This window comes from Anas acuta, chromosome 16 (assembly GCF_963932015.1).
Source record: "Anas acuta chromosome 16, bAnaAcu1.1, whole genome shotgun sequence".
NCBI classification, from domain to species: Eukaryota; Metazoa; Chordata; class Aves; order Anseriformes; family Anatidae; genus Anas; species Anas acuta.
In genome coordinates, this window is record NC_088994.1 from 4,180,914 (window position 1) to 4,203,265 (window position 22,352).

The 22,352-nt window shown below is 65.4% G+C and overlaps 1 protein-coding gene across 3 annotated transcripts; it reads right to left on the reverse strand.

Moving 5' to 3' along the window:
* Positions 1–355: 355 nt before the first annotated feature.
* MTCL2 (microtubule crosslinking factor 2) lies at positions 356–22,071 on the reverse strand. 3 transcript variants are annotated; one of them, XM_068700252.1, is made up of 15 exons: positions 21,228–22,071; positions 15,323–15,547; positions 14,225–14,383; positions 12,052–12,114; positions 8,998–10,224; positions 7,619–7,735; positions 7,329–7,454; positions 6,786–7,016; positions 6,562–6,669; positions 6,231–6,398; positions 5,263–5,514; positions 5,037–5,108; positions 4,578–4,648; positions 2,893–4,342; positions 356–2,805 (listed from the first exon to the last, which is right to left on the reverse strand). In XM_068700252.1, the coding sequence occupies exons 1-15, from the start codon at positions 21,996–21,998 to the stop codon at positions 2,656–2,658; spliced, it is 5,190 nt and encodes a 1,729-aa protein (XP_068556353.1). In that variant the 5' UTR covers positions 21,999–22,071; the 3' UTR covers positions 356–2,655. The 3 variants fall into 3 exon arrangements, with proteins under 3 accessions (XP_068556353.1, XP_068556354.1, XP_068556351.1); XM_068700253.1 differs by having other exon boundaries at positions 5,037–5,102; positions 7,619–7,738; positions 21,228–22,070; XM_068700250.1 differs by having other exon boundaries at positions 7,619–7,738; positions 21,228–22,070.
* Between the last annotated feature and the right edge of the window lie 281 nt (positions 22,072–22,352).

Sequence of the window (22,352 nt, forward strand, 5' to 3'; positions counted from 1 at the left end):
GTAGTGAGCCTGGAGGAGGCTGGGACCTCCGGGTGACGAGGGGCACAAGGGTAGGAAGCCAGGGCAGTGATGGGGACACGGCCGGGCAGGATGGGACAGGGGAGGCGTGGGGAGCACCAGTGGCACGAGACCACCACGGAGCTGTGAGGAGCCCACGTGGGGTGAGAGGCCACGGAGGGCGATGGCAGGGAAGCCACAGCGGCGTGGCAGAGCTGGGGTCAGCACACGGGGATGGGGCGAGGAGGGGACACCGCGTGCAGGCAGCTGGCAGGGACGGGGTCTGGGGGCACCCCACAGCCAGGGGCCACCTTGCGCTCCCCTCCGCAGCCCGGGAAAGCGGCGCTGAGGGTGCAGGTGAGGGTCTGCAGGGCTTTATTCATCACACGACAAGCAGGCACGGCACAGGGGGCGGGTGGGCGCCGTCATCGGGGCAGGTCCTGCCCTTCATGCGACCTTGGGGTGGGCACGGGGACCGTGGTGAGGACGAGGGCAGAGGCTGCAGGGGCTGAGGCCAAACCTGCTGCCTCCCCAGCTCATGATTTGTTCCCAGCATCCCGGGCTCAGCCAAAGCAGCTCCTGCCTCTCTGCAATGCAGCCTTGGCAAAGCCCCTGCCGTCCCCCGTCCCCATCCCCATCCCCGTGGGAAACACCTGGCACCCCTATTTACAGAGTAAGACAGAACTGACCGATATTACAAATAATTAAAAGGCAGTTGTAAAAATGAGAAACCACATTCCAAAAGTAGAGAGTCTTTTAAAAACGGAACGGAAACAAAACCTAGTCCTCGATGAAAACGCTAAAAACCACCCCGGAAGGATCTATGTACAGCAGGAGAGTGCTGGCGGCAGCGCTGCGCCCGCCGGGGGCGTGGGGGTGGCCGGGGGGGGGGGGACGCTGCCTGGCCCTGGCTGCTGGTGACACGCCGGGGTGACGAGGGCCCCGGGGGGCCGGCCGGCCGCCCCCAGAGCGAAAGGCCATCGGTGCTGGGCCGGCTGGCCCTGGCTGATGCTGGTGTGTCCGGAGACACAGGCAGTGAGCGGCTGTCGCGGAGATGCTGACGGAGGCTGCGACGTGGCAGTGATGCGGCCGTGCTGCTGCGGGCAGCGAGCGGCTGGACGGGAGGGGGCAGCAGCCGCGGCAGCAGGAGTGTTTTCTGAGCCTGGCTGCAAGATGACAGCAGTGCACAGAGCCCCTGGAGCGATGTACACAGCCTCAGGACAATGCGTGCAGGCTCTGGAGCAGCGCGCAGAGCCCCCAGGGTAGTGTACAGAGCCCCCAGGGGCTTGCACGGAGCCCCCAGAGCAATGCAGGAGCCTTTGGAGCTGTGTATAGAGCCCCTGAGGCACTGCACAGAGCCCCTGGAGCGATGTCCGCAGCCTCAGAACAATGCTGAGGGTCCCTGGGGCCACGCACAGAGCCCCTGGAGCAGTGCACGCAGCCTCAGAACAACGCCCAGAGGCTCTGGAGCAATGCCCAGAGCCCCCCCGAGCAATGCCCAGAGCCCCGGCGGGCACAGGCACCTGCAGGCAGCTCCATCTGTGCGAATCCTGCCCAGCCCCCGGCACGCAGCTTGAAAATAGGTCGAGCAGCCACCTCCAAAATCACCCTTCTCGCACAGGGGCACCAGCGCTGCCGGGCTGCTGCCCTCCTCCCTCCCCAGATGAGGATTTTCTCGATGGCGACCGCCCGACCGCTGTGCGGCGGAGGCTGCGAGCCGTGCTGCAGCCGCCCAGCCCACAATCTCTTAATCCAATTGGTGCATCTCCAAGTTAGCTCATTTCGGTATGTTTTGTTTTCAAAAAATGCACTTGGTTTACATTGCAGGCTGTCCGGAGTTGGGCAGAGCCAAAAGAGGAGGAAGAAAGGAAAAAAAAAAAGGGTGGGTGTGGGGGAAACAAGGACGGGGGGGCAATATTTCAATTCAGCACTTGGAGGAGCAAATAACTACACGTGGCCCCGAGCAGGGAGGTGGGCGCTCTGCAGGGTGGAGGCTGCTGGGGGGGTCCCACCACGCTGCTCCCAGCCAAGGCCCCTTGGGATTAGGGAGACGAGGACACGCCACGCGTGCACCCAGCTTCCCCGCCACGCCGGGGGCTGCCCGCACCCTTCCCACCAGCAGAGGAGCCCGGCAGCCCCCCAGCAGCGGGAGGGCGATGGGGACAGCCTCCACGCACCGCCCAGCCCGGGGACCCTCCCCGCCTCCCTCCAGCCTCCAGGATGCAGCCGACGGATGCGGCTGATGCAACCGCCCCGCAACCGCGGCCCTCGGGGACACGCCGGGCAGGCGGCGCTGGCCACGGGACCGGATCCAGCCCACGGAGCCACGCTGCCTCCATCCCTCGACTCCAACCCCGCGGCGCTTCAGCCCTGGCCGAGCAGCACCGCCACCTCGCACGGCGGCCGTCCCCTTCCCGAGGCCACCGTGGGGACCCCACCGCTCCCCCCCCTGTGCCGGTGACACGGCCACCCCGGCGGGATGCCCCGCTGCTGCCGGCAGCCTCCGCCGCCCGGCGCCCTTCGCCATCTGCTTCTTAAGCGTCCCCGCGGGTGAGGGGACGGTTAGGAGACAGATGCGTCCCCGAGAGGGGCCCCGCGGGCGCTCTCGGGGCAGGAGAGTGGGAAGCAGGCAAGGCTGCGCGCCCCGTCCCACCGTCCTCACTCACTCAGGGGCCCCGGCTTCTCCTCCGCCCTGGGGGGGTCCGCGGGGTGCAGCCTGCACTTGGAGGGCGAGTGGCGGGCGGCGGAGCGGGAGGGCCGGGCGAAGCAGGAGGTGAGGGACTGCGAGCTGCAGTCGCACGCCATGTCCTGCAAAGAGAGAGTGGGGGCGGTTAGAGGGTGCCGGAGCCGCCCCCGCGGGACACCCCAGTGCATGGGGGGACCCCGCCTCGTTACCTCGCTGGCTAGAGCCGAGATGAGGTCGGGGTCCCGGGGGGCCGCCTCCTTGCTCCCTTGGCCGGGGGACGACGGCTTCGGGTCCTCGCAGCTGCTTTGTTTGAGGACTTTCTTGCTCAAGATGCGGGAGGCGCTTTCGGCCGGGTGGTAGGCGGCCGGGCCAGGGTGCTCGGTTTTCTTGGCACCCTCCTCCCCGCCGCCGGCATCCTTCTTCTCCGGGGGGGCCGTGGGGCTCTGCGCCCGCCCGCAGACGTTCCTGAAGAACTCCTGCACCAGGCCGTACTTGGGGGCCTCGGGCTTGGCCCTGCTGCCGTCAGGGCAGCCCGGCTTCCAGATGGACTCGGTGCTGCCCGCGTGCTCCACCACGCTGAAGAGGCTGGACAAGCCGTCGTTGATGTTGCTGAGCACGGGGCTGTCGCGGGTGGTGGTGGAGCGGGCCCAGGCGGAGCCGTTCTGCTTGCCCTGGTGCAGGTTCCAGAGGCTCCTGTCCTTGGAGGCGTCCAGTTTGGAGGAAGACCTCCTCTGCAGCTTTGGGGAGCCATATTTTGGGGAGCAGCAGGGCCGCTCAATCCTGGAGTGGACCTTGTCCAAGGAGGAGGAGATCTGCTTGCTACGCACGGAGACGAGGGAGGAGCTGCGGGGGGACCAGCTCTTGCCGTGCACGCCGCCGCGCGGCAGGTCCGTCTGCAGGCCCACACTCACCGTCTGGATGGTCTGCGTCCCCACGTGGGCCAGCCCCACCGTCTGGCTCGAGGCGCTCTTCACCTTCCTCTCCAGCGAGCTGGAGCGGATGGCCTGCCGCACGCAGTTGGTGATCTCCTTCATGTCGTCGCTCATGTTGCCGGAGATCTCCAGGTCGTGCAGCGAGGGCGGGAAGCGGGGCACCGGCGGCACCGCGCTCTCCACCGCGCCGCCGTCCAGCAGCTCCCGCTGCTGCTTGGAGAAATTGCACAGCCACTGGCTGTACGTGCTCTCCGCGCTGGCCGACTCCTCCGGCTCCTTGGGCTTGGCCATGGTGAACAAGAAGCCGGGCTCGATCATGATCTTCCCCTCCTTGTTGTGCACCAGGGGCGCCTCCAGCCGCCGTGCCACGGGCGGGCTGTAGTAGATGCGGATCCCCGTCTTGTCGGGCGCCGTGTAGCTCCTCTGCATCTGCTTCTGGGCCGGGTCGTGCCCCGAGAAGCTGCTGGCCCGTGAGTAGTCCCAGGAGGAGATGCCCAGCTTCTCCTTGGCCAGGCCGTCAGGGGCAGGTTGCTCGATATTCACATATGTACAGTGCGGGGGAGGAAGGCCGGTGCTGTCCCGGATCCCGTTGGGCAGCAGCTGGGCAGCTGCAGACACCTTTTTGCCTCGGGAATGGTCGCCCAGCCCGGGCGCAGTCTTTCCAGGGAGGTAGGGAGAACAGTCGAGCAAGCTTTCGAACTCTGACATGGAGGAAACGGACTTGGTCCTGTGGGAAAAGAGAGCACAGGGCTCACCGATCGCCCGGCCAGCAGGACAGGGGGATGGTGTGGGGACAGCTGAAGGTTCCACCCCAACGGGACCTGCTGGGCACCCAGTCCTGCTTCTCGCCTGCGGGACAATCCTGGGCCACGGCTGGGTCCAGTCGGAGCTGGAGGCAGGCCTGGCTGCGAGGGCTGCGGATCCCCTCCACGCCCCGAGGATCACACCACTGACACACTCACCTTTTTAGGTTGGTTCCCTTGGCTTCTTCTTCAGAGATTGTCTCTTTGTCTGTGATTTTTTCGTTGAGAGCCTAGGAGGACACAGAAGCAAGCTCTGGTGGCAGAAGGCACAGGCCCCTAGCACACGGATAAGCTGGAGCAGGGGCTGCACCCTGCTCCTTTCCGGCACCTCCCCAACATCTCCAGGTCCTGCACCCCACCCCCAAGGCTAAACATGGCTGGCTGTGACCAAAACTATCCTAAATCAACTGTCTGAAGCCCCTAGGGTTTGCCACAGCAGGATGAGCCATGCTCTCTGCTGTCTCCATCTCCCTAATCCCTGGTGGCCTCCCTGCAACCGTGGCTGGGAGGCTGCTGCTTGAGGTAATGCTATTTTGGGGTGCACACAACCTCCCCCTTTTTAGCACAGACCTGAGCCCTGTGAGAAGCCAAAGGACCACGCCACCCTCTCCTGCCCACCTCTTTCCAGTTGCCGCCGTGCTTCTCCATTTCAGAGTGCTTCAAAGCCCATGGGTTGGCTCCTTTCTGCAACTGGAGAACACGCCGGTCACCCAACGCGTGCGTGTGCCCCTCTGGGCACGCAAAGCCTCTGCTGCTTGCTCGCTGGGTGTGCCCCAGGGGCGTTCAAGCACAGCGAGCCAGCAGCAGAGGCTGGAGGAGACGCGCACGGTCGGGGACACCACACCTGGTTGAGTTTGTTCTGCAGGTCCTTCGCTTGCTGCTCCGCCTGCTGCTGCTCCTCCTTGAAGCGTGCCAGCAGCTCCACCTTCTCCTGGTTCCAGTTCTTCTCGCTGATCTGCAGCTGCTTGGTCAGGTCCATGACGGCGCTGTAGGACTCGGCCAGGAGGTGCTGGTGCTCCTCGCGCTCCCTCTTCAGGGCCACCTTCCAGTCCGGCAGCGCCCGCTCGGTGAGGCCTTTGCCCGCCTTGGCCTCCAGCTGCGGGGACACGGCGTTGGCAGCCCCGTCGGGACAGACGGACCAACGGATGGCCACCCGATGGGATGGGGGCCGGATGGCCCCACTGCCCTCCTCCCCGCCCCATGGAGGTGGCACTGCCTGGGGGCTGGCAGAGCGCTCCCTGAGAGGCTCCACTGCTGGCCCTGAAGGCATCTGGAACAGGGGTGCTGCCCCCACGGAGGCTCTGCTTGCTTTTGGGGAGGAAAAAGGGGAATTGGGGACTGTGGATGGGCACCGTGGAGAAACGCCGCCCGGGAAGCGCTGGCACCGCTCTGGTGAGCAGATGCACAGCCACCGGCAGCTGCCAGCACGGCACCAGGGAGCCAAAACCCCTCACCACCACAAGAGCAGGGCACAACGGGCCAGGGGACCGAGGGGACAGGACAAGAGGGCTCTGGTGCTGCTCCAGCAAGGGTTGGGGTGAGCGCAGTGCGTGGCCAGAGCACGGTGAGCCCCGGCACCACCCCGCCCGCCCCAGACAAACCCAGCAGAGGAATAAAGAGCATCCTCTGCTCCCGCAGTCGGATTTTCGTGCCAGCCCCGTTGCTATAGAAACTCGCCTGCTGGAGCTGCTGCTCATTGTGATTCCTGCCGTGCCATCCTCCCTCCTAGCCCTCCCCAGCAGCAGCCAGGGTTTGGCACCCGGCGCGGGCAGCCCCCCCCCAGCCCCGCGTCCCCCCTCCCGCGGCTCCCACCTGGGCGATGTGGCACTTGAGCTCGGCACGCTCCATCTCCCAGGCGGCCTTGGCCTTGGTGAACTGCTGCTGCAGCTCGCCGGCGCCGCGCCGCTCCTCCCGCAGCTCCGTGCACAGCTCCTTCAGGGTCACCTTCATGTCCGCCAGCGTCTTGATGCACTCGTTGGGCTGCCGGGGACCAGGGGGGTGAGCGGGGGCTGCCGCCTTTGTACCCCAGCCCTGCACGCCGCCACCCCCGGGGGGAGGGACGTGGGGTGCCACCAGGGTTTGGGATCACCCCGCCGCCCGATGGTGATGCCCGGTGGGGGCCGATCCTGCCCGCCCCACTCACCGTGTTGGGGGTCCAGGCGTCCCCAGTGCAGGTCTTGTTGTCCGCCTGCTGCTGCGGGGCGAGCTCCTCCTCCTCCAGCAGCAGGTACAGCTCCTTCATGCTGTTCACCTGCAGGAGACGGCACAGGCAGCTTGCTGAGGGTCCCACGGATCCCGTGAGGATCCCACGGCACCCAGCCAGGGACAGGGGACATCCGAGTGTCCCCCCACCCGTGCCCACGGTACCTCCAGGAAGTCATCGCCCTCGCTGTGCACTATCTTGCCCTGGCGCCAGCGCTTGAGGAACCACTTGAGCTTCATGAAAAGCAGGAGGAAGCTCTGCCTGAACTGCTGCGACTCCTGCACCAGCAGGTTCTTCTCCTGGCTCCAGAACTTCTGCTCCAGCCGCCTCTGCAGGTTCAGGCTCTGCAGCTCGAACTCCCGCCGCAGCAGGGCTTTCTGGTGGTCCTCCTTCAGCTGCGGAGGGACGCGGTGAGCCACCAGCACCCGTGCAGGCTGTCGTGCCTCCTCCCCACGGCCTCAGCCCAGCATGGGACCCCAAATTTAATGCCCCCAGCTCAGCCTACGGGTAGCTGCAACCCCCCTGGGAGCACAGGGCCATCAAGGCAGAAGGTGCAAGCCCTGCACGGCTGCACGCCCACGTGCACAGAGGGGCACGCTCAGCCCCTGTGCCCGTGGAGGATGGGATGTTGTGTGGTCCGGGTGTCACCAGGGCGGTCACCAGACACATGGGGACCCTTCCTCCCGTGGCCACCACCGCCCGCTCACCTGGCAGATCTTCTGCGAGAAGTTGTCCACCTCGTCCTTGCGCAGCTGCCTCTCCTGCGAGAGCTGCTCCTGCAGCCCCCGGAGGCTCTCGTTGGCCTCCGACAGCACCAGCTGCAGCTCCTTCATCTGCAAGGGCACGGGAGGGACGGTGGGTGGGTGCCCAGCGGGCAGGGGGACGTGCTCAGCACCCCCTCCCCAGCTCCGCAGCCCTCCCACTGAGCTGCTCCCTGGGCAGCCCCACCGAGGGGCCATGCACGGCTCCCCATCTGTGCTGGGAGGTGGCTCCGTACCTCAGTGGCGTAGGAGTCGTTCTCGTCAGGCCGGCAGGTTTTGTAGCTCCGGGGATGCGTGGGGTCCATGTCCTTGGTGTGGGTGATGCGGTAAGGGTCGGCGTCCCTAAAATCAGGCTGCTGCATGCGTGGGCAAGTTAATGAGAACAAACCAAAAGAGCGGGAAGAAAAGAAAGCCAGAAAACAAAACAATGGGTCTCCGAAACAGTAAAGGACTACAAGACAACAAAAAGGATGATGAGGAGAAGGAACTTCATCACCATGGTGGGAGACAATGTGGAAACCAAAAGGAAACACAGGATGAGACACGTGGCCTGGATTGTTTGGGGAAGGGGAAAAAAAGAGAGAAAGAGGGAAAAAATGTGCAAACACCAGTTACGGTGCCATGCAGTGACTGGGGGAGACCGGGACCTGGGGCTGGTGGGACTGTGGTCCAGCAGCATGCAGAAAAATAGGACTCTGAACAAGCGAGTGTGCTCCAGAAAGGTGCCCTGTGCCCACGGTGGGACCCGTGTCCCCAACCAGGTCCCCATCCCTGGTTGTCCTGGCACGAACTGGCCTCCCCGGACAGGAGGGCACGGGCTGCTCTCCAGGGGAGGGTTCCCCGTTGGAGACAAAGCTGCCTTGGGGTTTTTGCTCTGCAAATTACCCTGCCTGGGAACTGTCTCGGTGCACACCAATGGGGGCTGAAGCTCCTTCCAAGTTGGGTGCCTGCAAGCCAGGCTGCGAGGGAAATTTAGGTTGGGTATTAGGAGGGGAGGTTTAGGTTGGATATTAGGAAAAACTTCTTTGCTGAAAGGGTTGTGAGGCATTGGGATGGGCTGCCAGGGAAGTGGTTGAGTCACCAGCCCTGGAGGTCTTTAACAGATGTTGAGATGTAGAGCTCAGTGATATGGTTTAGTGGAAGACTGGTTAGTGCTAGGTCAGAGGTTGGACTGGGCGATCTTGGAGGTCTCTTCCCACCTAGATGATTCTGTGATTAACTTGGCGTACTCTTACGATGCTGACCGGACAGGCTTTCAAACCAGGGGCCCATCCCAGACAGCAAAGAGCATCACAGCTGGGGACGTTTGGCTCTGTGAGGAGCCTGCCCACAGATGGAGGAGAGCACCGAGCCACCCTGCTGGGGTGGGACACGGCCATGAGCCCCCCGGCCCCACCTCCCGCCCGGCGCACACTCTGTTGGAGCAGAGTCCTATCCTGTCCCGGGTGCCACGGCATGCAGCGAGGCGAGCGTTAGTTGGGGGATTGCTCTGGGGAGGCACGAGGAGGGGAACGTTACGGGTCAGGGTTTGTTCTGTTAAAGCAGGAGAAAGGAGCGAGAAGCGGCAAATAAAGCAACAAGTGCTGCGGGGCGGCCGCGGGAAGAAGCCCTGTACCTGGAAGTCGGAGCCGTGCTCCTTCTGCAGCCCCTCCTTGGTGGCCTCGTGGCTGCCGGAGAAGGGGAAGGAGTCCGCGTGCTCCTTGAGGCCGCCGGCGAGGTGGTCCACCTTCCTCATGAAGCAGCCCAGGTCCTGCTGCAGCACCCCCAGCCTCATGAGGAGCACATTCATCAGCTTGGCGTCGCTGGGGCCCTCGCTGCTGTTATCCACCGCCTCGGCCAGCAGCCCCCCCACGCACTCGTTGTCCAGGCACAGCTTCAAGCCGGAGGTGAAGCCGTTGGCGTCCGAGATCAAGACGTCGATGGCTTTGCTGACGAGCGCCGCTTGGTCCCGGATGCCCAGCAGGGTCTCCAAGTCCTTGGCCTTGAGGAGCTTGGCGGCGGGACCCCCGTCCAGTGCCTTCCCCCCGCCGGGCCTGTCCTGCTGCTCGGCCTCGCCGCCGTGCCCGTCCCTCCAGCCGGCGGTGGGGACGCACTGTGCCGAGTCCCCGGCCTCGGCGTCGGTCTCCAGCATGGGCCGGGTGGTCTGGCAGGAGGCCAGGTCGCAGCGCTGGAGGTTGGAGAGGAGGACGCGGTTCTCGTACTGCAGCTTCTTCACCTTGCCGCTCAGCTCACTGATCTGCACCTTGGCCGTGGCCAGCTCCTCCTGCGAGGGCTCGCTGACCACCGAGCAGCTGTCCTCCGACAGCGTCACGTCCAGCTCGTGGTCCGACTTGTACTTGTTGAGCTCGTTCATCAGGAGCTTGTTCTGGTCCTCCAGCTCCAGCAGCGAGCGTCGCAGCAGGTCGGCCTCCTCCTCCACGAACTGCAGGTGCCGGCGCAGCTCCACCACCGTGTCCCCCGCGTCCCCGCAGCCCGAGGGGCACGCCAGGAACCGCAGGTCCTGCCCCGGCAGCTCCCTGTCCCCCTGGCCCTTCATGTCGTCCATCTCGGCCCGCAGGCCGCGGTTCTCCACCTCCAGCTCCACTATCCTGCGGCTCAGGATGTTGGCTTCCTCCTCCACCAGCTTCAGGTGGACCTTGAGCTCGGCCTCGCGCGAGTGGGGCGAGTCGGCCAGCTCCTCCACGGACAGGGAGCTGTCGAGGTCCCCGTAGAGGGACCTGTACTTCAGCAGCTCCTCCTTCATGCCGTCGTTCTCCTTGGCCAGCTTGGTCAGCTTCTTGCACATCAGGGCCGACTCCTCCTTGGCGAAATGCAGCTGGCACTTCAGGTCCGCGCTGTCCTCCTGGGGACCGAGCGGGGACGGGCGTTAGGAAGGGCCTGGGGGACCTGAGGGACACGGGGCACCGACACCGAGGTGGGATGGGGGGACCCGGCCCAGCCCCGCCACCACGTGTGACAGGGAGGGAAAGCTGCCGGGTGCTGGGGGAAGTGGCTGGAACGAGGCCTTCTTCTGGTCGGGTTTTGTTTTTCACGAGGGCTGGAAACCTCCCCAGGTCCCACCCCTCGCCCAGCCCCTTTCCTCCCAGCCACCCGTCCCTGTCCCTGTCCTGTCCCTGTCCTCGCTGCCCCCCTCGCCACACATGGGGGTGGCAGCCCCAGCCCTGCCCGAGCCCTTTTGCTTCCCGGAGCCCTCTGTGGGGTTTTGCTCAGGCCGGTTTTCAATCCATCAACAGCCAGCCCCGCTGTTTGCCCTCAGAGACCATTTCTCAGCTACGGAGCGGTTTCTGGACAGAGGACCAGGATTTCCTGACGCCCAGCTCGTGGCTTCCTGTGCTGTGGGGTCACTGCAGCCCGCTGACCGCCTGCAGGGGACCCGCTGGTGGCACCCAGCGCCTGCTCGCTCCGTCCCCAGCACCCCAGTGCCCCTCCAGCACGGGCAGCAGTGCCCACAGGGCTCCAGAAGCCACCGAACGCTGCGGTGCCTCCAGCCCCGAGGGGCTGCCCTGGCCTCGGGGTGCTGCCTTATTCCCCAGCATGGCCACGGGGACAGCGCCACAGGGCCGCAGCCCCAGCTGGGCAGACGTGACCTCAGTTCCTGTTTTTTCCAGGAAAAAAAATAAATAAAAGCGCCCAGGCGGGCGCTTCCCCCTCCCCCTGGCATGGCTGGGGGGACAACCACGCTCCAGGCAGCACGGGGAGCACCTCGAGAGCTCCCGGGGTGGGGGACAGAGGGGACGGAGCTTGGTTTTGAGCCTGCCCCCACCCCAGCTCTGTGGTCTGTGAGAGCCCCGCAGGGCCGGGCAGGAAAGGGGCCCAGGAAGGCACCGCTGAGTCATGGGCGGCTGCACTGGGGCGGGAGGGAGGGAGAAGGATGGGGACCCGCTGCCAGGGCACCGGCACCCCGGGGAGCCCAGGGCTGGCTTCGGCTTTGTACCCGCTCCTGCCCTGCCCCACGGCCCCGCAGCGGGGCCCTCAGCGCCGTGCAGATGGCAGTGAGGGGGGCAGCAGGGTGTGTGCCCGCCAACTGCAGGGACACGGGGACGTGGGGCCAGCCAGGGAGCCCGGGGTCCTCGTGACGAGACCCTCCCAGCAGGAAAACCTTCACGGGGCTCCCCGCCAGGCTTTGGGGCTCGGGTCTGCTGCCCAGACCAGATCCCACGGGGCTGCCTTCGGGAGGGGACTCGGGGGTGTCTGAGCCCTCGGCTCCTCCCAGCAGCAGCCAGCCCTGCCCCTCCCCGCTGACAGCGTTAGGACTCAGGGCAGCTCAGCACAACAGCGAGTGACAGATGAAATCCTCCTGCTGCTGGCACGTCCCCCTCCCCGTGCTGGCCCAGCAGCCTGTCACAGGGCAGGGACAGGGGCAGTGGCCTCCAGCTGCTCCCCACGGGGTCCCTGGGCCCCCCAGGACCACCCTACAGCCCGGCCGCTGGCACAGGCAGCCCCGGCACGAGGAAAAGGCTCAAGCCACTGCCTGCTCTGAGGCCCCATTGATAAAGGAGACAAGGGATCCTTGAGGACAAGGAGGATGGCCCAGCACATCAATCCCTGCCTTGTGCAGAAGGCAGAGAAGCCCTGCAAGGAGGGGATGTCGCCGCCCGGCCCGGGACTCCCCCCTGTGCCAGGCTCAGCGGCCGGCACCGCTACCTGGGGTGGGCACCGCAGCCCCTACCTGCACTGACGGCTTCTTCTCGGCCTTCCCGAGGGAGCGAGAGCCCCTTTTCTTCAGGGAATTCTGCAGAGAGAAGAGAGGGACGTTACCCACGGCCACAGCATGGCACACACACAGAGCCACCCAGCCACCCCCGGGGCTGGGGACACCGCAGGCAGGGCAGTGCCCATGGCTCCATGGCTCGTGATAACCAGAAAAATGCCAGGGCCTTGTGGGATGAGCCCCTCGCCATGGGGGAGCCGGCCTGCCAGGCGTCGTGTCATGGGGCTTGGCCAGAAATACCCCTGCTGGCACGAGAGCAGGGAGGGAGCAGGAAGCGAGCGGCGGAGAGGCTGAGTCATGGCAGGGCTCACGGGGAATCCCAGGCCGAGATGGCTCCGGGGCATCCCGGCTTGGGAGCAGCCGATGCTCCCCACCACCTCCCCACCACCTTGTCCCTGCCTGCAGGCAGCAGGGGGACACGTCCCTGGTGCCTTTCTCCCCGACCGGCTGCAGCTGCAAACGGAGACCTGGGATCAGCCACTGGCTGTCAGGCTGCTGGGGACAGCCCGCGATAGCGTGACAGCGGGATTTTCGTCCCTAAATCCCCCAGCAATCGTCCTCCTGTCCCTCGGACTGCCCCAGCATGAGAAGCACCCAGCGGCAGGCAGCACCAGCATCCCGGGGGCACAAGGGATGACCCCGAGGCTAGCGAGGATAGCTGAGACATGGGGAACCCATGCAGAGCCATAAGGGTCTAAAAAAACCCACATCAGTGTGAACCTGTCCCTGGCCACACACCCCATCCCGCTCTGACGGGGTGGGCGACACAGTGGGGCCGAAGCCCCCCCAGGCATGAGGGGCCGGGGGCCGCCCCGGGCGCGCTTCCAAGCTGGCGCTGAGGCCCCAGCAGCCAAAGAAAGCAGCTGTGAAATGTAAGCGGCTGCCTGTGCCAAGGTGCCGGGCTCCAGCTTTCCTATTAAGGCCAAGACCAGCGCTGGAGCTGCTGCACCCCCCCGGGGGCTCCCTGTGCCACGTCGGCATCCCTCGGCCCGGCCCTCGCCCCGCGTCCCGCACTGGAGGTGCTGCGGCCCCTGAGGCTGGGATTGAGCCCTGGAGGGGGGTGAAGGCACCTTGGGGGACACACTGCACGTCCCAGCATGGAAAAAAACCTCATGGAAGGGAGAAAGAACGGGCCTGAGGGGCAAGCCCAGCCCTGCCCAGCCTCCTCCTGTCTGCCTGGCTGCTAACAAGCCGTGCCGCTGCTCTGCGCCCTCCGGCAGAAGGGAGGAGGCGGCTGAGGGCTGTTAACTCTAATTAACGCTCCGGAATAAGTGAGTAACCCCAACGCCTGGGGATGTGCCCTTTCCGAGAGTGGAAGCAAGCCCCTGTGCTCAGTGCAGAGCCCAGCAGGAGCTGCAGAAGCACCCAGCACACCCGGCTTTGTCCCCACAGGGCTCGCCCCCAGTGACAGCCGGATTTGTCCCCAGCGATGTCCTAGCACAGACCCTTCGGGCTCATGTGGCTGCAGAGGGGACATTTCCTGTCCCACACGTGCAGCCCTCTGTCCCTGTCCCCACTCCTGGTGGCCCCAAGCAGGCAGCAGGGCTGGGCGATGCCGCTGTGTCCCCCCGGCACACTGCCCTGCGCTCAGCCAGCGCCGCCTCCCCAGGCTCCCCGGGGACCCGAGGCATTCGGGGCAGTAGGGAAGTGGGTTACGAGCGCTGTGATGGATCACACAGCGGTGCTGGCACCGGGATGCCTTTCCTGTCCCCGAGGATGGAGCGGATGGGATGTCCCCTTGCTGCACGGGGACCAGCAGCGCTCCTGGCTGGGAGCTCATCCCAGACTGACAGCGCAGAGCATCCCGGTCTTGTGCAGATACGCACGTGGCTTCCCAGGATACCCACAGGGGACCACGTGTGTGCCAGCCGAGCCCAGTCGTGCCCTAAGGGACGAGCCCAAGCCGCACGAAGCCGTGGTGCAGGAGCACATCCCTCCCACGGGCGGTCAGGACAGCCCTGCTGCCTGCACATCACGGCGGCGCTGCTCGGGTTTCACGAGCATCTGCAGCACGGTTTGGGTTTCAGCGATGTGAGCAGGGCCAAGGGGCTGCCGCGGCACAGGGCCAGGACACCTGCTAGGGGCTGAGCCCTGAGGCCGCCCGCTGGTCCCCCCTCTGTGTCCCTCTCACCTCTCGGAGCTTGTCCATCTCGTTCTGCACCACCTGCTTGGCCAGCTCCGTCTCGATCAGCCGCTGGCGCAGGTCCTCGTTCTCCTCCTCCAGCCTGATCCTTTTCTTCTCCACCACCTCCAGCTCATTGTGGAGCCGCACGGAGACGTCCTTGGCCACCTGGGGACACAACAGGGCAGTCGTTGGGCTGGGCACAGCAGCACACTGCGGCCACAGCACGAGGACAGGACCTCATGGGCACCTCCCATCCCAAACAGCACCCACAGAGCTCACCAGGGCGCTGCCGAGACCCTTGGGAGCAGACAGCACACTGGGTGACACCCCATCCCCAGACCACTATTCCCCCTGCCCCTATTTCCAGTGGCCAAACCCTGCTTTCCTCCATCATATTGTGGTGCTGCGGGATGCTCGTTGCCTTTTTGTGATTTTTTTCCACACCACCACACTGGAAAAGCAGCGCCAAAGCCGGGGGCTCACCCCGGCACAGCAGCTGCACGGCTGGGAGGGGGGCGAGCGGAGCAGCCCCGCGGAGAGGGAAAGGCGAGCTGCTGCATCGGGTTACGGAAAAACCTCACAAGAGCCCCCAGAGCCCAGCGTGCCCCGGCTCCAGCCTCTGCGGGAGGCATTGCTGGGGGTCAGCACTGCACGAGCATCCCTGCACAGCCCCCGAGCCTCCCCCCGGTGCTTGGTCTCAGGCTCCTCTGTCACCTCTCAAAAAACTGAGCTGCTCCTCGAGCCACCCCCCGGCGCCAGGACGTCCCTGGCTGCCACCGCACCCCCCGGCAGCGGCTGTTCAGGACGGAGCACTCAGCAAACACTCCCTGGCACCGGGCTGGCGGCTGGGGAGGGCGAGGCAATGCCACCCCGCAGCAGTCACCTTGTCCCCACACCAGCCCAGGGCTCCGCAAGGTTTCCATGATGGCCAAGAGGAGAAGCAGCTCCCAGGACCCCAAATTCTGGGGGAGCTGCACCCTGAGACCTTGCACATCTCACCCCAAACCACTTTGGGACCAATCCCTCCTTGCTCCACCCCTTCCCCTGGGCATCCCCCAACACCTGGGGCTGGGGACACGGGGAACGTCGCCCCCCGAGCATCACCTTGACGTCCTGCTCCAGGCTGTGGATGAGCTCGCCGTCCACCTGGCCGGTCTGTGCCACGCGCAGGCTGCGCCGCTCGGCTTTGCGCAGCCGGTACTGCAGGATGCGGCACGTCTTGCTGGCCTGGTCCAGCTGCTGCCGCAGCTCCTGCAGCTGGTAGACGTCCTCCTCCATGTAGACGTCCCTCATCTCCAGCATCTCAGCGCGCAGCTCCTCGATCTCATCCTGCGGGGAGATGCACGTGGCACACATCAGACCCGCAGCCCGTTTCGCGCTGCCCGGGATGGCACCGCTGGGGACAGGATGGGACGTGCCAGTGCTCAGCCTGCAGGTGGGGGCTACCACCTCGGTCTCCTCCTTTTTCCCCCAGGACACCTCCTCGCTGTGCTCCCCATCCCTCCCCAGCCTTCTTTGCAAATATTCAACCCCCTGGGTCAAGCCCCCACTGTCCCTGCAAATGGAGCAGTGCTGCTTACACCAAGGCTTGGGAAGACCCCAGACCTACAGCTGGCTCCCTCCTCCACCAGGAAAATCCGTGGATACCATCACCCTGCTCTGCACATGGTGGGGACACCCACGGAGCCAGGGGACAGCACTGGACCACCTGCAGCCTGTGCACATCAGCCCAGGAGTTACTGGCGCCGTGCACAGCCCACCTGTGGCACCGAGGAAGCAACCAGAAGCACCCAAGGTGGCTGTGAAATCCCATCCGAGCCCCGTGCAGCCCTGCAGAGCCACACACCAGGGAAAGGGGGTGGATTTTACAGGGCTTTGGGGGCTGCGGTGGTGCCGTGAAAGCCCCAGCAAGCCAAGGAGCACGTGCACGGCTCCCGGCATCTCCTGCTTAAATAAACCGAAATAAAGAGGAAGATGGGGGAGGAGAGGATTCACTGCAGGAGCAGCCCAGGCAGCAGCCGCAGCGAGAAAAATGTAGGTCGTCTTGGAAAAGATGTGTCAGAAGGAAGGAGGAGACGGCAGGCGCGGAGAGGAGAGGAGAGGCAACGCGGGGACAGGAGCGAGAGGCTGCCAGCACCGGGGACCTGCGGCTTCCCCTCGTTTTGCCCCCGGGCAGCAATCCCCGAGCTGGGTCCTCCTCCACCTCCTGCCCAGCCTCGTTAGCTCTCACCCTGACGGACCCCTCAACCTGGTGAAAAACCTCAACCTCCACCCAAATTTTCCCCATAAACGCTCCAGCCACTGCAGCGGGTGTTATCTGCCTCGGCAAGACCCGGTATGATCCTGAAAGGGCCCAAGCATCCTTTTCCCTGCCCCCATTTCAACGCGAGATGACAAACTGGGGACGTCACCGAGACAATCCCCGATTATCCCCAAGCCAGCCAGCGCCACGGCGGCCGCGTAGCTTTGTGCTGGGGCTCCGGGGCGGGTAGGAACCGGGGGTGACCCCGAGAGGGAGCAGGATGGGAGCGAGATGCTCCAGGAAGAGCCGGGATGGCCCCACTGAGGGGCATCAGTGCAGGCACGTGGTGGGCACTTCCCTTGGGCTGGTTCAACCATAAAACCCCGCAGGGACGAGACATGGGATGTGCACGAGGGCTGTGAGGGCTGTGGTGCCCCCCGGGGTGATATCCCCGATGGAAACCCACCACCGACCTGGGGAGCCCAGCAGAAGCCCAGACAGCCCGAGGAGCTTTTGGGGTGGGGTCGGGAAGATCTTGGGAGTTTTCATGGAAAAAAAATGTATTACACATCACAGGTGAGCAGGAAGCTTGCAGCAGGGCAGGGGAAAACAACAGCCTGCGAGCAGGGACTGCTGGAGGGCAGATCCCGCACGGCAAACGTGAGCACTTGAAAACCAAACCCCCTGAAGTGCCTGCGAGAAAAGAAGGGGGCATGAAATCAGACGGGGGACCAGTGGCTCAGGAAAGCTTCCACCACTGAAGGAATTCAAACACCTGAACACGGCTGCAGGGGCAGCCAGTGCGCTGCATGGGACGCTTCCCCCGCGAGGCCGGCTGCGCTGCTAAGCCCTGGTAACTGGATTAGGATGGGAGAGCAGAGAAACGCCACCAGGCTGGGGGAGAGCTTAGGACGACCGAGCTGATGCCCTCGCAGGCAGAGCAGCCCCGTGGCACCACCAGACAGGCTGGAGGAAACTCCTGGGAATGGCATCTTTGCAAAATCCAACCAAAAAACCCAGATGGAGGCGAGGACAGAGCCAGCAGCAGGGAGAAACCCTTCGGAAACAGCCCAAAATCGGGGCTGCCATTGGAAGCATGGAGCACCGTAAAGCAACGCTGAACAAAGCGTGCCACGGAGACGAGAAGGGCAAGGAGAAGCAGGGGGAATTCCCTCGGCCATTCCCCCGGTAACACAAGGCACCACTTTCACCCAAAGCCCCTGCGACCCTCGGAGCAAGCGGGTCTTTTGGTGATGTCCCCGCAGGGTGGCACAGCCGGAGCAGCTCGCAGCTCCCCGGCAGGATCCCACCCGGTGTTTAGAAGCAGAAAGCAGCAGGAGATGCAAAACAGAGCCACGCAAACAGCGGCACCGCTGCCAGCGCCGGCACCGCCAGCTTTGGGGCGCAGCCAAGCAGCAACCGCCGGCACCCAGGGAGCAGCGCCACGTGAACCCCAAAAAGCACCATGTGCACCCCAAAACCTTGGTGTGGGATGCAAAGGAGGAGAGGGGAAGGATGAGAGCCATGGGGCTGTTTTGCATCGGGGCCTTTGTGCCCGGCGCCTGCCGTGCCCGTGCTGAGCCGGGGTCACCGCCCAGCAGCAGGCACCGCTCCCTCCCAGATTACAGGGCACGAGCAGCAGCTTCCAATTAACTCCGAGCCCCCGCCAGATAGAAGAGGGAATTGTGCTGTAACTTGTTAGGGGAAAAAAATAAAAATCAATATAAAATCCGACTGGATTTCTAAGGGAAATTATTCAGGGTGCCCTGCCAGCGAGGGGGTCCCAGCACAGCGCTCGCCCCCAGTGGGGTGTGGGGTCAGTGAGGGACGCCCCACAGGACAGCCCCGGGGGTTCCTTTTGGTGCAGAGCAGCAGCTCTGAGAGCAAACATCAGCCTCCCTGCCCTCGCCTTGCACCCTTCAGCGAGGGAAAAAAAAAACACAGTTCCCAGCTTTCCACCTGCCCCTGGAAATTCAGAGGCAAACAGCCACGGGCTCGCTGCCGGCTGGGCAGGACGCTGCCAAGCCCCTCGCAGGGCGGCTGCTGGGGGGGCTCCCACCATCAGCACCTCGAGCTGCATCCCACAGCACCCACAGCAGGGCCTCAGGAGGCCGCCTGGGACAATCCCAACCCAAATCCCCAACCCGAAAAGCAACGCGTGGGCCCCAAGGGCAGCGGCTGGCAGCGGCAGCCCTGTGGCTCGTTTCGGCACTGCTGGTGTTTTTCTGAAAGCCTTTGTCAATTTTTTTTTTTTTTTTCCCCTCCAAGCCTCGAGAAATCGCTGCTGTGAGGGGAAGCGGGTGAGGCGTGCTTAAATATGTACATTTGATTATCACGGCCGGGGAAGGAGGCGACACAAGCCGGCGCCTCGCCCTGTCGAGGCTCAGCAGCCCACCGCGGCGTGGTGGCACCCACACAGCCCTCGGGGACACTGGGGTGCAGCCGAACGCCCTCCTGCCCCAAACCCTCACCTCTTTAAGCATGAATTTCACCTGGCTCCAACAAATTAAAACGTCACCCGCAGCTATTCTGATGAGTCCCAGGACGTGTCACCGCCGACAAGTCGGGTTCATCGGTATCCGAGGGGAGGGGAGCTGCTGCCTCTGTAGGGTCCCTGCTCACTGCTCGACAGGGACAGGTCCCGCTGTCGTTTGGTTTAGGGTTGGCTTTTTTTGCTCTAAAGCCCCAAACCCACGGATTCACAGCCAAGCCAGCAGCTCCCCGGACCCTGCTGCAGCCCAGCCCCATTTTCTGCTCCTTGCCGGAGAAGCTGGGCACAAACTGCCCAGCGACCTCTGCTTTGGTTTTTGGAGCCCCACGGGTGCACGTGGCTGGGGTTTCTGCCCAGCTGGAGCCGGCGTGTTGTGCCTTCAGGCTGGGAGAGGGGAGCAAAACCCCCGAATTGCTGCTTCCCCACCCCGTGGGGCAGCGGGGAACCGTGGGGGACAGCTGGTGGGACCTGCACGGACATCCTGACCGCAGTGGGGGGGACACCAAAGTCCCTGCGATGGCCCCGGGCGCCGTGCCCTGCCTGCCAGGGACTGAGGCTGTTGCTGCTCACAGCGCACAAAATACCCCGAACCCTCCAGGCCCGCAGCTCGCCGTGAAGATCACGTGAAGATGGAGTAAGCAAGCGTGCGCTCGGCCGGAGCAGCAGCGTTTTCACACGCATTCTTGGAAACCGGAGGGGCCTCATCTGTATTTTTCCAGCTCTCAGTAAATCAAAGCCCTTAAGCTCTTGCTGCTAATTCTGGCAGGAGTTTGGACACCAGCTGCGAGCTGGGGCTTTGCTAATGGACAAAGGGCCTGGCTGAGCATCTCCGGCGCGGCACCCAGCGCCCAGCCTTCACCTCGCAGCACTAATCCCAGCGCATTCACAAACTCTGGCACCTGTGCTCGGGAGCTGGCCCGTTTTCCAACCTGCCACATCGAAGAAGCCACCGAGCCTGCCATCGCCTCCTGCCCCCCTCCCGAGGTGTTAGTGCAGCCCGGGTGATGGCACAAACATCTCACCCAGAGCTGCACCCTGAGGAGGAGCAGAGGATACAAAGCACCCACAGCCCATCCACTGTTTGTGCCTCTCTGTGTCCCCAACCCCTCATCCCCAAGCCCGTCCTGGCTCCACCACGTGCCCGTGAGCCAGCCAGGCTGGAAAAAGGCCCCGGGGAGCTGGGGGCCCTGTGGAGAGCAAGCACAGGGACCGGTGGAGGGAAATGAGCTGGAAAATCTTCTCCTCGGGGCCTGGCAGCGTCAGCAGGCAGAAAGGACAGCAGCAGCATCCCACCCTGCGCCGTGCCGAGCCGTGCCACAAGCTGGGCCGTGCCGAGCTTGGGCTTCTCCACGCTGAGCTGAGCCGAGCTGAGCCAAACCAGCCCATCCCCAGCTGCACCAGGCTGAGCTGAGCTGGGCTCAGCCACGCCGTGCCAGGCCATGCCTGGTGATGCCATGCCAGGCCCAGAAGAGCCAAGCCCTGCCCCTGGGCATGACACCAAAGTGAGCCCTGCCAGGCCGTGCTCAGTGATGCCCTGCCAGGCTGGGCCAGGCCACACTGGGCTGAGCTGAGCCGTGCCCACCTGTGCCATGCCCACCGTGCCCAGGGACGTGACCCATGCTGTGCCCATGGATGCGAGCCGTGCCTGGGGATGCTGTGCCTTGCCCAAGGATGGCCAGAGATGCTGAGCTGCACTACACCCAAGGATGCTGTGCCATGCCCAGGGATGTCACATCACGCCAAAGCATGCCATGACCAGTGATGCTGCACCACAACCAAGGGTGTCCTGGGATGAGATGCCATGCCCAAGGATGCCATGGGGTGCCCGAGGATGTCAAGAGATGCTGTGCCATGCACAAGGATACCCAGGGGTGCTGTAACACGCTCAGGGGTACCCAAGGATGCCCAAGGACCCTGTGCTGTGCCCAGGGATGCCAGGGGACACTGTGCCATGCCTGGGGATGCCCTGGGATGATGTGCCATGCCCAGGGACACTCTGTTATGCCCAGACACACCTAAAGATGCCCAAGGAAGCCCAGGGATGCCCTGGGACCCTGTGCCATGCCCAGGGATGCTCTGTTATGCCCAGACACACCCAAGGAAGCCCAGGGATGCCCAAGGATGCCACGCCATGCACAAGGATACCCAGGGATGCTGTGCCATGCCCAGGGACGCTCCATTCTGCCCAGGCACACCCAAGGATGCCCAGGGAAGCCCAGGGCTGCCGTGCCATGCCCGGGGACCCCCAGGGACGCCCGGGGGGGGGCCGTGCCCACCTTGAGATAGTCGTTCTCGGAGCGCAGGTCCTCCAGCTCGCGGAGCAGCCCGTCGGGGCCGGCGTCCAGCAGCTCCTCGGTGAGGTCGGAGAAGGCGAGCGAGGCGCTGAGGCGCAGCCGGCTGCTGGCCATGGAGCCGGCCGAGGGCTCGTCGGGCAGAGGCGAGGCTTCTCCGGCCGAGGGCGGCGGGGGGCAGCCCCCGGGGCTCTCCCCGTCGCTGCCGCTCAGCTCCAGCGACGGCAGCTTCGCCTCCTCCGAGGCGCTGCCCTCCGACGCCTCGGAGCCGCTGTCGCTCAGCCCGCAGCCGGGCCCCGCTCCCGGCGCCGACCCCGACCCCGCTCCCGGCGTTGCGGCGGCGCCCCCCGCCCGCAGCCCCCCGGCCGCCGGCCCCGCCCCGCGGCACCTCCCCTTGGCCCGGGGCGCCCCGCGGACCGACGGCCCCCCCCGGCCGCCCCCTCCCCGGCCCGGGGCCGCCGCCGCCGCCGTCGCTCGCGATCGCTTCTCGGCCCTCGCCTCCTTCCCTGCGCCGCCGCCGCCTCCCGCTCGCCGCGGGGCCGCCGGGGGGTGCGCGGAGCCCCCCCGCCGGCTGCGGGGCAGCGCCCAGCCCGGCAGCTCCTTGGGCCGGGCGGGGGACGGCGCCCGCTGCAGCTTCTTCTTCTCCGGGAGCGGCGGAGGAAGAGGAGGAGGAGGGAGAGGAGGAGGAGGAGGGGGAGGAAGGGGAGGCGGTGGGGGCAGCCCCCGGGGGTCCGGCTGCGGCCCCGCGGCCTCCATCTCCGTGCCCGTGGCCCCGCGGCGCGGCGCTGGGCTCGGCCCCGGCTGCGGCTGCGGCCCCGGCTCCGCCCGCCCCCGCCGCCGGGCGGGGACGCGCACGGGCGGCGAACAAAAGGCGGCGGAGAGGGGGGGGGTGAGGGGACGGGGGGGCCGCGCTGGAGGCAACAGCGACCCCTCCGCCCGCCCCCGGCAGCCGCGGGGTAAGGGGGGGGTGGCCCCGGGGTAAGGGGGCTTTGGGGTGGCTCCCAGCAGTGCCCGAGCATCACTATGGGTGCGGGGCTTTGGGGTGTCCCCCAACACCCCCTGAGCATCCCTATGGGTGAGGGTCTTTGGGGTGTCCCCAACACCCCCCGA